The sequence below is a fragment of the Anomalospiza imberbis genome, chromosome 8 (genome assembly GCF_031753505.1).
Source record: "Anomalospiza imberbis isolate Cuckoo-Finch-1a 21T00152 chromosome 8, ASM3175350v1, whole genome shotgun sequence".
NCBI lineage: Eukaryota > Metazoa > Chordata > Aves > Passeriformes > Viduidae > Anomalospiza > Anomalospiza imberbis.
In genome coordinates this window covers 22,327,234-22,343,902 of record NC_089688.1, presented here as the reverse complement: position 1 = coordinate 22,343,902, position 16,669 = coordinate 22,327,234, and the positions used below count along the sequence as shown (strand labels likewise).

The 16,669-nt window shown below is 42.7% G+C and overlaps 1 protein-coding gene across 13 annotated transcripts in view; it reads left to right on the top strand.

Moving 5' to 3' along the window:
• BTRC (beta-transducin repeat containing E3 ubiquitin protein ligase) overlaps positions 1 to 15,617 on the top strand; it is a 119,560-nt gene extending 103,943 nt beyond the window's left edge. For all 13 annotated transcript variants that reach the window (XM_068197884.1, XM_068197879.1, XM_068197886.1 and 10 more), the window contains 6 exons: positions 393 to 642; positions 1,292 to 1,410; positions 5,587 to 5,697; positions 6,311 to 6,389; positions 9,710 to 9,903; positions 10,927 to 15,617. In XM_068197884.1, coding sequence (XP_068053985.1) covers positions 393 to 642; positions 1,292 to 1,410; positions 5,587 to 5,697; positions 6,311 to 6,389; positions 9,710 to 9,871 — 721 coding nt within the window. In that variant the 3' untranslated portion in view covers positions 9,872 to 9,903; positions 10,927 to 15,617. The remainder of the gene's footprint in view (positions 1 to 392; positions 643 to 1,291; positions 1,411 to 5,586; positions 5,698 to 6,310; positions 6,390 to 9,709; positions 9,904 to 10,926) is intronic.
• The last annotated feature ends 1,052 nt before the right edge of the window (positions 15,618 to 16,669 follow it).

The window sequence follows — 16,669 nt, the reverse complement described above, 5'->3', positions numbered from 1 at the left end:
TACTTCTCCACATTGGCTGGAAGTGAAGTGTATGATAGCCTGGCACAACCAGGAAACACCAGTCTTTAAGGCCATCAGTCTTCTACCTTTCCTCAGCATTAAATTCCCTTAATTAAATAATGCTTTTTTCCTGGGTACATTATTTTTATGCTGTTAACTGCATTGCAGGGTTTTTGGCTGCTGGACTGTCTCAATGTACACATAATCAACAGGTTTATCTAATACATTTTTTTAATGAACTATTTAATAGATGTAGCTATAACTTGTGATGTTTGCTGCTCTAATATCGCTAGAGAGTCAATTACCTCTCCCTGTCCCTTTCTCACTCTGCAGAAAATTCACAGTGCAGGTTGTTAACTCTCTTCTCTCTGGTTTGAAATCTGAACCTGCAGAGTGTGGGATGTGAATGCAGGCGAGATGCTGAATACCCTGATCCACCACTGCGAGGCTGTGCTGCACCTCCGCTTCAACAACGGCATGATGGTGACGTGTTCCAAGGACCGCTCCATCGCCGTGTGGGACATGGCCTCCCCAACAGACATCACCCTGAGGAGGGTGCTCGTAGGGCACAGAGCTGCTGTCAACGTAGTGGACTTTGATGACAAGTACATTGTCTCGGCATCAGGTGACAGAACTATAAAGGTGAGGTGTTTCAGAGGCTTTTTTTTTTGCTGCTCTGGGGTATTTATTAACAAAGAACAGTGACCAGACAGGGAAGATGGCCCCTGGCACTTTAGGAGCAGTTTTCTTCCTCCTGCTCATTTGCACTTGTCCCTCTTCAGTTGAGCTGGCACAACTCATTTACAGAACCTATGGCAAATCAGTTCCAGGTACAGATGCAGTTAAAAAAGAGCATTTTTTTTCTGTGTTCTTTTTCGACTTGACCATATCCCTAACCTGTTCAGTCATTTAAACAGTTGTTAGAGGGCAGCATGGGGACAAAAGTGAAGGTAAGTGGGTAGGAGACACTAAGTGTTACTGCTGTGATCCCAGTCTGCAGCATTAAACCTCAGGAGAATCTATATCGTGTGTAAACAAAATCAGAGCCCAAGAATGCTAAACCTGGGAGCTAATTTGATACTGTGTGGCAAAGATCTTCTGTGTACAGTGACCCAACCTGCTATCGGTTGCAGACTATAATCACAGGACATCAGAGGGGTGATTTTCCCAGTCTTAATCTTCATTAAGAGCATTCTGGATGCATCTGTTTATCATACAGATACCATCTTTTGTTAGTCTCTTCATAATAATTTTGTCTCTGTGTGGTTCCCTCCCCCCCTTCCTGTCACAGGTATGGAACACTAGTACCTGCGAATTTGTGCGCACCTTAAATGGCCACAAACGAGGCATTGCATGTCTGCAGTACAGAGACAGGCTAGTAGTGAGCGGCTCTTCAGATAATACCATCAGGTGAGAGACAAACTCCCCATCGCAGGGTTCTGTGCAAGCACGCTGTCTCTGGTGCCCTGGGACATGCTGAGGTTAGGCAACTGAAGTGCTCTGTACCCTTGTCAACTTTGAAATATGCTTTCTTTAGTATAGAACATTGGGAACTACTGGAAAGAGATATTAGAAGCCTGTTTTACTGTGTTGTCTTTCATCCTCTACATCTCAAGAGTCCCATACTAATCAACAAGTTGAATTTGCTCTGACAGTTCTGGTGTATGAAAGAGCTGGCAAGTACCACTTTCTACGATGTCCTCTTGTGATATTTTAATTGGGCTATGTGTCTAGTTAAAGGGGTCAAATTTGCAGTAAGAGGCATTTAATCCTCTGCAGAAATCCTCCTGGGCTCTCGCCAACCTCTTCTTGTGGTACTTGGCACCTGGTTAAGTTTGGAACAGCTGGTTTAGAGCATGAAGTTCAGTTTGCTGCCTTTTGCACTTCTCCAGCTGCCCTGGTTGCAGTCTGAGGTTTAACTCTTTCTGGTATCACGAGACAGAATTTCTCCCTACATCCTGCCGCTGCTGGCAGCGTCCCACTAATTTCAGGATGTATGGAACAAGATTGAATATTAGTTTACGTGATACAGAAGAATGTCTCTGTCATGGAAATGGGAATAACAGCAACCTCCTTTTCCCTTTGTCATTTTCTTAAGTAATTGTCTGCCTTTTGATGAAACTTGAAAGCTGGACAGTGTAAGCAGGAACCCTTCACTTCACATGGCAGTAATAATTTTTTGTCAGTGAGAATTTTCCATGCTATTGTTTGCCTGTGGACTTGGTTTGCAACATGCTGCCTCTCCCTGCTCTGCATTCTGTAGAAAAACAGTGGTCCTTTGGTTGACATCACCAGGTCACTGTTCCAGATTTTGGTACAGGGCTGTCTGAGAGCATGACCTGAGAGCTAAAACTTCCGTCTCTTAATCAAGTGAAGTATTACAGGCATTGTGTAAGAGCAGCACCACTGCTGAGAACTGCACTTCAAATAGAAAAAATAAGCCTCTGCAGTTGTACTGTGAAACTTGGCCACAGAAGTAGAGCAAGAAATAGTTAAATACTACAGCAGTTAGGGAAGGATCTAAAAATGCAATGCTAATAAAAATAAATGTTAAGATAGTGATAATGCTGAACAGGAATACAGTTACTTTTATGCTTGCATTGGACAAAATCCCTACTTAACAGATAAATTGTGCTAGAATTTCAAGAATGTCAACAGTGAATCTTAATGGAAGTCAAGTTTAGCAGCAGTGTGAGCAAGGCAAAAGACTTACCCAATGCTAAAAGACAGTTTTCTCCCAGCCATTAGCAGAGGGCACAAGTCAGTGGAAGGATGATTAAGAAAAAGATTCCTAAGTCATCTTTGTGGATGACTGGATGACTTGGTGCTTTGCAGGTTTGATTTTAATCCAGTACCAGATGTTGTATGCTGGACTTCAGTACAGGCTGATACAGAACTTAAAAGCCCATTATTCCTCAGTTGCAGGGAAACATTTTTCCAGAAGATTACTTTGTGATTTCTAGTTTTGTAACTGCAAACGTTAAGGACATGTGAAGTACCTGAGACACAGAAAAATTATTTAGGTTTTGATTTAAGCCAGAAATTTTACCTGTGTAAGCGGACACAGCTACATAGACATCACTATCATTGTGCTAATTTCCATCTAGCAGAAACTGGTCCATCAAGTTTAATCCAATCACTTCAGTATCTTGGCTTCTAGGGCCAAAGTTCCTAATTGCTACAGACAAAAAGGTGTAGAAAAAAAGGAACTAGAGAATTTAGGGCAAGAAAATAAAATTAGACAATATCATCTTGGGTTAAGTTTTTAACGAGTGGTTAGTCTTCATGTGTCAATTTCTAGGGTGTGCACACATAAGGATCTGATGCCAATGTGTTTAGACAGCAGCATTCTCTCTAAGAGGTGGGGATTCAGACTCACTTGCCTTCTGTACATCTCCCCACTCAGCTTTCAAGTGAATTAAAGGCTGAGATAATTGCAGACCTCCCTCTATTTCCAGAAGTTCTCCCAAAGTTATAGGAAAGATCAGTGGCAATGTTTTTGACTGTGTACACAATTGTAGTGATTTTTAGTTAGTTCTCAAGCCTTAAGTTTAGCTCTTTTACTGTTTGTTTTGTTGATTATTTAAATAATCTATTAAATAAGTAGAAGTTAGAGAAATTTATCAAATCTGAGAAGGACCTTTGGCACCAACTCTGCTAAGAGACCCTACTCTTAATAGCAGTTATCCCCTTTGTACATGAAAGCTCATTTGCCATGTGACAAGGGACACGATCACCTCTTGTAATCCCATCCAGGTAAAATCTCAGACTGGGACCTGAAAATACAGGCCTGAGTTAGTGTGATGCAGCCTCCCAGAGCTGCTGGCAATTTCAGGATCAATGGCAAGGAATGGAAACACATGGCACAAAAGTTCCTGGCGCAAGATTGCTCTTCAGACCTTTCTGCACCAGTTAATGTCTGGCATTGTCCATCCTGTTTACAGTCCTTGAGAGATGTAATGCTCTCTGCCAGCCAGAGTGCCTTTGGCTGACCTTTGTCATGGAGTTGCTTGCTCTGACCTTGACTGGTGTGCTGTACTCAAGTGAAAACTGTTGGGCCCTCCACAGATTCCGGAAAGATCAACTTCCCAGATTGAAGAATCACTTGGAGCTCCTTGTTGGCTTCAAACATGTGCATAGACCTATCCTTTCTCAGTTCTACAGTGACAAAAGTGTTCTGTTCATTCCTCTGTTGTCCAAAGTGAGAGCAGCTTGTTGTGGCAAGACAGCTGCAGTCACTATCCACCAGCCTTGGGCACACGTCAACCAGATCTGGATTATTCCCTGGGGAACCTCAGGAATAAAATACATGGGGATGGTTTTTCTCTTTCTTTGTCTCTCAAGCAAAAGTGACCTGACCTCTCAGCAGCTGTACTGCTTCAAGATGTATCACCCAGAGGAATTCCACAAGCCCCCATATTTCTCACTACTGTGAAGTTCATGCCAGTCAGAGCACTTACTGAATGAGCATTTGAGAACATTTGTGACTGCTTTCTTTCTGCTGTATGTTAGGGAGTCAGAGCAGATATTGCTATTATAAGGCTGCTGTATGAGCAGAGCATGTCTCAGCCAGAGATGGAACACCTCTAGACAATACATGTCAAAGAATTTCAGTTCTTGTAGGCAAATAATTTTTTTTATCCATGGTAATTGGAAGTCATGTCAAAGAGCTGGCAAAAGTATGGAAAACAAATAGACTTACTTCATAACTGTTTGAAGCATTTAACTGGTTCTCAAGGTAGTGTGCAAGTGTAAAGATAATATATTTTAATTTATTCTTCATGCTGAAATCCATCACGAAAGCTGAAACTCTGGGATAGTTACAGTTGAGAGAATAATGTGATGCTGGGCCTCTTTATGTTGGTTTGCGTGCCAGAACTTTTTAAAAATACTGTATTATTAGAAACAGTTCACATAGAGCCACAGGAGTTATTTGAGAGCAAGAAAAAAAAGTGCATTTAAAATAATAAACATAGAGCATCCATTTTAGCTTATGCATAGGATGCCTGGATTGCAGATTAAACATACCTTCAGGGGGAGAAATGACAAAGGAAAAGGTCTTGTTAATTCTTGTACCTCTCACCACTATATTGATAACTTAATTTACCTAATGGTAGTCTCCAAATCAGAAATGGGCATGTAGGGGAACAGAAAGGGACACGTGCCCCATGAAGGTGATCATATCAATTGAAACTAGCTGCTGAAGGGATTGGTAAGTCTCCCTCTCTTAATATCCTAAAACCAAGGTGCAACACTTTCACAAACTATGAACCTCAGTAGAATAAAGTGAGGCTCACTGTGAAGATAACTGGGAGAGATCCGGTGTTACTAGAGATGTAGATACTAGACACAACTGGTTTGTTGTGTCATCTCCTGTGTGTTACCGTAACCTCATAGGGTCACGTGGAAAATCACGTATCCATTTAACTGTGGGAAAAGGAGTGATGAGTGTGGTTTGTTTCTTCTTTGTTGTTCCATCATAATCTTTATTTCCAAGTTTCCATTAACTACAAGCAAAGACCAAATGTTTCACTGCAATGCTAAGGTATTAAAAAGTTCTTAATGCTTCTTTGTACTCTCTTCCAGGCTGTGGGATATTGAGTGTGGGGCATGTTTACGAGTACTGGAAGGCCATGAAGAGTTGGTGAGATGCATACGCTTTGATAACAAGAGGATAGTCAGTGGGGCATATGATGGGTGAGGTTATCAGTGCAGTCAATGCTTTGCATCTTCCTGTCTGTCTCAGTGTCTCCCATCCCACCTTGTGCATCTCCCATATAAATACCAGACTCTCTGTCTGTCATCCTAAGAGGACCTTTTCATGGCCAGTAAATGAGGACCATGCTACACAGCATAGCTTTCATTCTTCTTTTGAAATAAGTCCATGTGATTGATATGTGGGGTCCAGTTCTTGTGCTTAGTAAGAATATCTGACTGACTCAACCTGAAACTTCCAGCTCAACCACTTTTAAGAACAATCTTTCCCATCTGTGGTTGTCTGCAGGACCATTTGCCATTACAGACTAGTTGTCTGCACTCCCATGTGTTTCTGTTAGTTATTACCACCTGCTTTTTATGTGTTTTACTTTACTGACAGCATATTTTCACCTCCCATTAAGTTCTATAAGCTTCACAAAGGGGAAATGCAAGAACCAGGTCTCAAGAGCAGAAGGATTGCTGTAATTTTCCTTACACTGGTGTATTAGCTAAGTTGTACTAGCAGTGGTTTGTTTTTTTTTTTTTTTTCTGTGAGTGCTTGCTCTTTTCTCTTTAATGGAGCCATGGTGTTTGTCTATTTTTTCACCACTAGGAAAATTAAAGTATGGGATCTTGTGGCTGCTTTGGATCCCCGTGCTCCAGCAGGAACCCTCTGCTTGCGAACCCTTGTGGTAAGAGCTTTAGACAGAGGTGTTGAAGAAAGTGTGCTAGTTCAGACCTATCTTGAGCTGTGAAAACTCAAGTCAGTTTAGCCCCAGTCTACAGGATCTGGAAATAATTTCTAGGGGTCTGGCTTTTTTGGGTATCCAACTTCTTCTAATTTTGCAAGCTATTCATTGCAAGCATTAAAAGTTAGAATCTCTGAACTTTTCACTCCACTCTGGACTTTTCAACAGTTTTATTCTGTGTTTTGAAGTTAATAACTGAATCCATTTTTAATTCATCCTTGGAATCCATATGCTAGTGGGTTTACATTAATCTGTGCGTACCCGATGATGCAGTAGTAAATTCTCTGTATTGTTGGCATGAAATTTCTTGAAAATAGTACATTCCAAATTTGAGGAACAGGAACAAAAACACTCTTGGGATTGTTTTTAACTGCCTTTTGAGTGCTTAAAGAGAAAGCAGGACAGAAACAGACAGTGAAATCTCCTTATGCCTAAACACCAACTACTCTTTTCATGCTGTCCACTGGTTTCTAGTGCAGGTCAATGATGGTGTGGTTAAAATGTCATTATGTGAGTGTTAACAACATTCACAGTCATGTTTAAAAATGGCTCTGCTTGGTCTTAGAATAATGTGGGAAAGTTGTGAGAAAAATGCCAGGACAGCCAAGGCCTTGCGGTGGTTCTAATAAGTGTTCCTCCACCACATTCAAACCCAAAAAAATGGCACTGTTGCTGAGGATAAAGCAAGATTTCAACCAGTACCAGAATCTCATTGAAAAATAAGTACTATGTGTTTTCATATCTTAGGTTGAAAGTGTTTGGGCAGTGTTTCAATAGGTATATGTTAGAACTTTTCCTGCTGTGGCTCATGACTGTAGTCTGTGCTCTAAAACAAGATCATACCAAGGCTGTCTGATTCTCTAAAAGTGTGGTTACTTCTCACCAGCTGAGCTGTGCTGGCTGACCTTCTGCACGCTCATCAACCACCTGAATTGCTCCTGTTGTAGATTTCACTGAAGTACTTTACATCACATTTGGTGCAGGCTGTGAGGTTACTGGGACTCAGATGACAGGCAGTAAGATCATTAAGTCATGCTACCCTTTTCCAATCATGTATTTGGACCATCAGCTACAGGATCAAAGTCCATGAGAGCTTTGGATGCCTGCAGGTGCTATGTTGAAAAACCTTCTTGTTAGCCAAATAGAAGTGCAAATAGTTTCATGGCTGAAATACAGAAAAGCCCTTTGTCATTGGTCACCCAGTTCCAAGCTATGGCACAACTCTGCCCATGAGCTCATATCCTGAGAGTCTAAGACTTAAGACTTGGTATTAGTAGTGTTTCTGCTCCATCCTGAGACAAATGTGTGCCTGGTAACCTGTAGCCTTAATTTAACTGGTGTGATTTCCTCTGCATTTTCCAGCAGTGGACAGCCAAAGTGCCCCAGCTAATTATATTATAAATCAGAAGCGGTGGGATGGAAACACTGTAGGAATCTCAACACATGGATACTCATAAATCCCTGTTTGATAGCAATGGAGGGGGCCAAAAGCAGGGTGGGGAGCAGAGGAAGCTGTTGCTGTGCTTTTAGGACTTTTATGACAACAGGGTGTCCTTATACCCGCTTTCCCATGCTTTGGTGTTTTTTTCCTCTTCCCTCGTCCTCCAAAATTAAACCTGGCTGCACAATGAACATCATGAGTCTCCTGCTGCTTGTGTTCAATTTTCAAACAGTAGGAGGAAAGTGCAGAGATAACAAATGTTCACTGCATGCCAGGTCCCTTCCAGTTTTGTCTTCCGTTAGCTGGAACAGTGGCCACATGAATTTGACAGAAGCTTTCCATGAACAGAATAAGCTCACAGTTCAGCTTTCCTTATGACATAAACAGTCCAGGTAGGGCAGCCTTACTTAGACCACAGTGACTGGGATCAAAAAGAGAGTTTTGAAAAGAACTTTTGAAAGTACCTCTCTCTTTTTCTCTCTCTCTCTCTCTCTCCCTCTCTCCCTCCCTCTCTCCCCTCCCCTCCCCACCATCTCTGTGAATAATCCATCAGTGAATCTGACTGTTGTAATGATATTTCTTGGAAGAACTTCTTTACTGCTGTAACACAAAATTGGAAAAACACTTGCCTTAAGAATGGGTGAGAAGACAGAAACTCATAAGGTGTTTATAAAACAAACTCAAGTTACAGTTAGAAGATCAAAAAGGTTCCATTGATTATAAATTCTAAAACTTTATCTTAGAATCTGGCTTACATTTGCATTTATTTTTAGATAATTTTGATTTAAAGATGCAGAAATTTACTTTAAAGCATCTGTTGTTCTTTTTAAACTGAGCTGTATTTTTGTAGTCTTGTGCTATAAGACAAAGACTTCTCCTTTAGTAACTAGCAATTCTCTTTTGCCTAAATGTTTGAGAAACCTGTAGTTTCAGTATTAAAGTATTTTAAGACATATTTTTTTCCTCACCCTCAGAAGCCCCTTACAATGTGTGAGCACTAAAGAAGAATGTAGGTTCATGGAAGAGACAGGGCTCACCATCACTGCACAGTTTCTGTTCCCTGATGACCAAGGAGGGGGCCACTGCTCTTGGAGTGTCATGAGCACCAAGAGAAAACAGGCAACACATAAGGGAAAGCAGAGTGGATTTGCTCTGTGATATCCAGGATCTTGCCATTGCCTCCTGTTAATTATGGTCTGAACTCTTGCCAAATCATCATGCCATTTCCACTCAGCCTCAGAACAGAATGCAAACTGCCTATAAAAATGCCCTTTCTAGGTCATATTTTTAGAACTGCTTAGGAGGAATTACTGCTGTGTCTCTGGACTTTACAACAGGCTCCTTAGTGTCCTCCAGTGTTAAGCTTTTCCCTCTTCAGCAGTGGCAATGATGCCAAGTCTTGATTGCAAAGTTCTCATCTCTTACCCTGTAACCTACTGTACCTGGGAATGCTGTAATTTCAGGAAGGAGTTTTGTCATGGAATAGGGAAGACAGTGCTCCTGTCAGCCTCACCAGATGGAATTATGTGGGGAGGGAGTTTGGCTTGTTCTGCTCAGTGTGTGTCTAATATTGGGATTTAAGGAGTAGTGGGACAACTATAATATAAACTTCCTGCAAGTCAAGTATTCAGATATGGCAAACCCTTTTCCTTGAGAGAGGGTTTAATTTATACTCTGTGATGGTGATGTACAGTGTGTCACATGGGGTTTACTGACAAATTAATATAACACTAAAATCAAGCCCAAGTTTATCTTCCCCACTCCATCCCAGGTGCCAGCTAGTTTGCAAAGTAACATGCTCTGTCTCCCACTGGCATTTCAGGAGCATTCTGGAAGAGTCTTTCGACTTCAGTTTGATGAGTTCCAGATCGTCAGCAGCTCACATGATGACACCATCCTCATCTGGGATTTTCTGAATGACCCAGCTGCCCAGGCAGAATCCACTCGTTCCCCGTCCAGAACATACACCTACATCTCCAGATAAATAACACTACACTGTACCTCACACTCGCACAGGTAAAACAAAACAAAAAAAAAAATCTTTAAAAATAAGGTGAGGCTAAAAGGTGACACTGGATGTAGTGTGAGCCTGCTGTTTGAATAACTGGCTAGGTCTATCAGTGTTTGTCATCTTGGTTATACATTAATTACAGTGTCCTGTAAAAGGACAGGAATGGTTCTGGTACCTTAGAATAGGGACATTATTTTTGGATTTGTGACATGTGGTGCCTATGACTTCCCCTGAAGAACTCCTCCTCCTCTGTCCATCATCATCAATAATTAAATCAGTTATACTGCTGTCCAGAAGGAAGAAGGGTTTCTGCAGAGCGAGTAGAGCAGCTGCTGCCTAACAAGAGGATGCAGATGGCCTGACCCTGGGCACTTGTCACCAGGCAGGAGGGTTTTGCCAAGAACCTCCCTCTGAAGGGATGACCATTCTCCTCACTCTGCAGCAAGCTGATTGAAGATTACAGTTTGGCTAGGGGAGGAGACACTGAGGCACAAGCACAAGCCCAGGCAAATTAAATCGAGATGCATCAATGTGCAAAATAATTTACGGATAGGACCTAGCCCTTGTTCTCTCTGGCATAGCATGGATGTTAAATTATTCATATCAGAGCCTGGTTGGTTTGCTCATCACCTATTGTCTTGGCCAGCACAGCGTGGGGAGTACAAAATGTTTCATATGTTTGGGTCAGCTGTAGAGTGAATTTGATGCATATGAGTGAAGTGGCATAACATGATTGCCTGTGTGGGTGGGTACATGCACAATTACTGTTAATAGCAGTAAACTTAAAAGACAAGAATGCAGAAGAGCTGACAGGCTCCTGCAAAGAGGTGTCCACAGTGACATTTTCCCATGAAAGTGCTCTGTTGTGGGGCATATCCTGTATCCTGTTCGGTAACTGTACAGTGATGCTCTGGACCTGTCAGATCTTGATTTTCTCAAACACTCTGGTCAATCAGATGTTATTTTAAATCATTAAAAGGCTTAGTATGAATGGGGTTTGTTTGGTTTGTTCTGTTTTTTGTTCCCAGGACTCATTTAAGCTGCAGTATTTAAATGCCAGGACAAAAGAACTATCCACGTAACCAATACTTGCTGAAGAGAGAGGCTCTCAGACTTGTTTCTGGAACAAAGTTGGCATGCGGTTGATCTCAGACAGGGTCTACTCAGCGCGGCTGACTGCTAAAGTGCTGCTATATCAGAAGATGACTTTTATCTTTCATGAACAGTTAACATTTTTAAACCTTCCCATCCCTTTCTTCCCTCATTCCCCTCTTCATGTTCACTCTTCCCTTTACCCCATTTGATTCCCCTCCAAGCCCAGTCACCAATGTCCTATGAATATATTTAAGATGTCGCCAGAATGTGTTGCTTTGCTGTTAAGCAGAAGACTTACAGCCACAGTGCATCCTGCTGAGAGTCACTTCAGGGTGGGTGGGTGGGTGGGGAGGCTGCTACTCTCAGGCTGAAATCAATATCCATTGCTAGGCCTTTGAAAATGCGTTCAGGTCTGAAGAGCAGCAGAAGCATAACAGCTAGACCATCATCCCCCCCCAACCCCAGCTTCCCTGCGCCTTGTGGCTGTTCTGACTGCAGACTTATTTTTTGTGGAGAGAGGACCCTTGAAATTTGACTATTATGAGCCAAATCCATCTCTTTCCTGTCCTGCCTGCTATGCTAACCCTTTGGAAGCTGGATGTGTATTGTAGTCTCCCCTTAACATCAGCTTTTCTGGGGAATGCTAGTTAATGAAAAGTTAAACTCTCTCCTGCCAAAGTCCCAAGCATGATGGACTGGGACTGAGATCCTGTCCACCCCCACCCCAGGTGAACTGTTGGCCCAGGACAGTATTTCACTAGCAAAGGGATTGTCTGTACTATCTTCCTACTGCTGTTCTCCCTGAAGACAGTATGTTTCTGATGGCTTATGAATCATTTGTTAAATTGGAGAAAGTTTGAGGCTGGGCTGAGAATGAAAGCTGGACATTGTTCTTATCTTTCCATTCCTTCTCCCTCAGAGAGGCTGTAGATGGGTACTGGAAGAGGGAGCTGTTAAAAATTTCATGGAGCTCTCAAGAGCCACCCTAGAGTGGACACACTACACAAACATTCTGGCCATACTATAAGACTTTGCCTCACTTGAATGACCAAATGCACACCCTGGAGATGGTGGTTGAGTAAAATGAGTTGGCCATGAGGACAATCATTGCATTTAGCAATGACTTCAGGCCAGTTCTGCAGCGTTTCTGGAACTGGCTTTGCTAGAAGGGATTGTGGAGTTTTTTGGTCTGCTTCTGTAACCTATGTACTGCATTGCAGTTTAGGGACACAGGCTGATTAGTCCTTTTGCTGATAGCTGAGATGGGCCTTCGCTTTCTGGCTGAGACTTCTGCAAATTGTCATTGTTTAGAAGACAAAAATAGCCTTTTTGAAGAGTAGGTACATGAGAAACAATTCTGCATGTCTCTGAGCTAGACAGAGGTCTGGGGGTAAACAGCTCTCTTCACAGAGCTGGAACAAATTGCAGCTGGCCTGCATTTAGATCAGAAATGACTCTGTAAATCAGTCCCTGGCCATTCCAGGTTTAGGCCCAGATCTTCTGCTGTAGGTCTGGAAGAATCTCCACTGCTTTATGGAGAGTTGCTCTAATCCCACAGTAGGAAATTGAAGTCCTTTGTCTCTGGGCTGGAGGGCTGCCTGCTAACTGGCTTTGTTAACACCCTCTGAACTTGGCAGATGGGATTTTTTTTCTAAGCTTTTCTCATCAGCTTCACTTTGCTTGGGAAGCTGCTGCATTGCTTCTAATTGCTTGGGATGCTCTTTTTCCACCAGCAAAATCTAGCAAGGATCTGGTCCAAGAGTCCTCACAGAGCAGTCCAGAGGGCTTGAATAATTTAGGTGATAGCTAGGACAGACAAGAAGGCAATGGAGTTAGGGAGGAGGGCAAAGCTGGTTCTTGGGTGGTAGTACCTAGTGCATTTCCTGAAGCATGTGGGCAGCAGTGTCAAGCATCTCAGAGCATGTGATGACACTCCTCTTTTCTGTTTGAGCTATTAGTGTAAAAGAGTCAAACAGGTTAACAACTCTGTTCAGGTAACAGTGACAGAGTGACTTACCTCTGCAGAGTCATAAATAAGTTCTGAGTCACAGTGTTTATCCACAACTAATTTTAATTCCAGGAAGGCTGTTTTTGCTTTCAGGCAGCTCTACATATCATGAATACTGCAGTCCCAAAGCCAAAGTGGCAAGGGAGCAGAGAGAATCAAAGTTCACATCCCAAACTTTGTTGAATTCAAGTTCTAAGTCTTAATACTATTTTAAGAGTCCCTCTAAGTTCAGGTATTACAAGGTCTGCAGCTTGGCTGCATATCAGCAGGGGTTTACATGACCTGGGTGAAGTTTTATGATTTTCCTCAGTTTTGTCATGCTCTGTCTTTTCCTTTTCTGTTACTGTAGAAAACAATGATCTGTTACTCCAGCTGCTGAAAGCTGCAGAACTTCCTAATATTTTAATTACATCTTTGTGGCCAACACCTTCAAGGATGTGTTGTATTTTTGCTGGTTGAGAGAATTTGGGAGAACTGGCAGGCTGGCTGGCCAAGCACAAGAGACACCACCACTGCAAATTGTCCTTGGTTGTCATAGCCCTGCTGCTCTATGCTGCTATTCTGTTTGGTCTTCAAGTGGTACCATACTTTGTACTTTGCTGTATAGAGCTCTTTAAGGTACATTTAGCAAGCAACTACTGGAATCCATTTTTGGCATGTGGTAAGAAAGGTGTGTCACCCTCAGGAAGGGACTGTGTGTAGGTACTTCAAACAGGACTGCAGAAGGGTAAGGATTCCTACCCCACTCCCCAAGTTGTACAAATTTTCTGATAGCTAAGAAGGAAACTGAAGTTAACTGATCTAACTTGAACTTGAAACTGCCACAGCCTGACATTTGGTGGTGTTTATTGTGCACCCAGGGAGGAGCAATCTGGTAAGTAGATCTCCCAATGTCAGAAGAAAGTGGCTTTTTCAAACTCCCTTCCCTTCCCTTCCCTTAGGATATGTGTGCATGTGTGTGTGTGAGTGTTCAAGAGTGCATGTATGAGAGAGGTTTCAGCATGAACAGGATGGGTAATCCATCAACCAGATTGGAGTAATCGCAGAGTTTCTAATGAAAAGAACTAGAACATGCCTGCTGAAAGGAGATAAAAAACAGCTGGAAGTGTCTGTGGGCTTTAAGTGTTGCACATTGCTTTGAAATGAAATACCTCTGCTGCTTAGGGTTCGTCACTTCTCCCACAAGCAGGAAGCTCATGCTAGCCTTCCACCTTGGATTATGGGATGGAAAGCACTGGAGATGTGGGACAATCTGTTGTGGCCACACCATCTCCTGAGTGTGACTCCTTTGCAATAGGGCACAGTTTTGCTGCAAATATTTTTTGTCCTCAGAGGAACACAGCTTGCTTTCAAATATGCAAATAGAAAATGACATGAAGGAGATTGCAGTGAGATAATTCTACAGATGTCGCCTGGAGCAGCTCCCTCTACTCCCTGTTAACATTCAAGGACAGACACATCCAGTGTTGGAACAGAAGGATTCAGGTGACAAGTTAAGAAGTCTGTGATCATCAGAAACATTGAAATGCTTTGCACTTGTTTCTAAACTGGAAGCTGACTTGGACCACCATGCTTTACCTACCCACCTCCTGCTCCAAAGGATCCTTTTTTCTTTTTCTTATTTTTTTTTTTTGGACACTGAAAAAGCTGGAGAGTATCATGCACATTTCTCCACTCCCAGGTATGTGTATCTGCTCCTTCCACATGTCCCTTCCTCAGTCTGAGCAGAGCTCCAGGCTTGGTTCTGAGTTTTTTGGCATCCCACCTCCAATGGGAAGCACCTCTCTAGGTTGGGCTGTTGCCTAACTGTGTTCGCCTTCTTTAACATGATTTTATATCTGCCTTTTGTGGCTTATTATTCCTTAATTCACTGGGAAAGGGCAATATTTGCATTTAATAAATCACAAATACTAGCAGCTCTCCTTTGCTAGAGAAGGGAACACAAAGGAATGCCCAGCCTTCCTACAGCAGGCTTGCTCTTAACTGTGGGAGGAAAAGGAGGAGATGACCCAAGTGGTTGAAAACTAGGCATATGTGGGGATGGAAATGGATCTCTACAGAAGTGGGGACAGTGCTGAAAATAGATCTTTTACCTTGTGTATTTGGCTGTGAAAAATTGGGGTTTTCCATGATCAGAAGTCATGAGGAGGTGATCAAGTAAGGCCTCCAACTGTTGAACATGCCAGCTGATGCCCCTTTTAGGATGCAGTAGAGACATAAAGAGAAGGGGATGGTCTAATCTTTGCTTGCCAAGAATGAGCTTTGCCAGGGTCTCCAAGTGGCATGCATGATGCATTTGATATGCTGAGCTTTGCCGTACTGTTCCCCCCAAAATGATAAGCAGCAGCTTCCCAGAAGGAGGGGGGAAACAGCAAGAGACCCAGCTGTCCTCAAAGGAGGTCTCCATATGAAATTCCTCTATCCTGCTGGAAACTGGATTGACTGGCATGAGAGGATTACAGTCTTTCTGCCCCTGCTTTTAATTCAGAGACGGGAGCAGCAGATCCCTTGGGTGTGTTCCTTCTCCAAAATCCCAGTAGTGGGTTGAGAGGAATGGCTGCCTGCTGAGACTGAGCATTTGGCTTCCCCTCCATCCCCCCCTTGCCCCATTTTTTTTTAATATGATGTGTAGCCAAACTACTGGGCAAAACCCCCAAAGCAAATCCCCAGGGGGAGCCTTGGCTCACTGCCAGAAAAGATCATCCTGTGACTGGTCAGAAAACTCTTCCCATGACTTTGTGCTTGTTCCCAAAGATCGCTGGGCTTCCACGTATCTTGTCCAGCAGATAGCCCATGGGAGTTGGCAACACTGGTTGATCCTTAGGGATGTTAAGATAATACTCTCAAAATCAGAGGAATTCTGATGTACATGGATGTGCAGCAAGCCCTTTGGATACTATAGATAGCTTCTAAATAAGTTCCTTTTTTAAATAGTCTTTTACCCTAAGAGATACCTTGATTTCTGCTCAAGTGCAGCTGTGGCCAGAAAATCAGCATGAAATACAAGTCTTGATCACAGAGCAGCTGTGCTCATACCTGCACAATGAACAGTTTCTTGCCTTCACAGGCAAAGTGTTTTAACCTCCTGGCACTGGAGCACTGGTTTACATCTGAGCAAAACTCCACGTACAGGAGGCAGGTCAGTGAGCTGTTTGCAGTGGCTTTTACAAGGAGCTAATATGAAAATTTTTGGGCAATTCAATGTGAAAATTTGGAGCTGCTTTTGAGTACAACTTTGCTGTGGCTAGTATGTCTTTATCATGCGAGGCACTGCAGGGCTGGGCCTAGCCCCAGTTTTAGCATGGCAGAACAATAGTGTGGACCTCAGCAAAGTGTGTTCTGTTTCTTCCATCATTTTCCATCACTGCATTTAGGAGAGCTGCATGCCTACCAGGCCAGCCTGTGCTGCATCACTCCAGCCTGCTCAGGCTGCAGTGGCTGTGGAAGTGGGAGAGGTGAGAAAGAACATGGTTTCTCCAGAGTTTTCTGTTTGTTACTCTGCTATATTTGTTATCTGGATTCTTAAGTAATGAGTGCTTTGAAATTTGTGATTATGTTACGGTGATGTGTAGTTAATGTACTAATGTTCACTTGAGCTAGGATCATGGTAACAGTGTGGTTTGTTTTTTTTTTTTTTAACTGTTCAGAAAATAACTTAAATACAACAA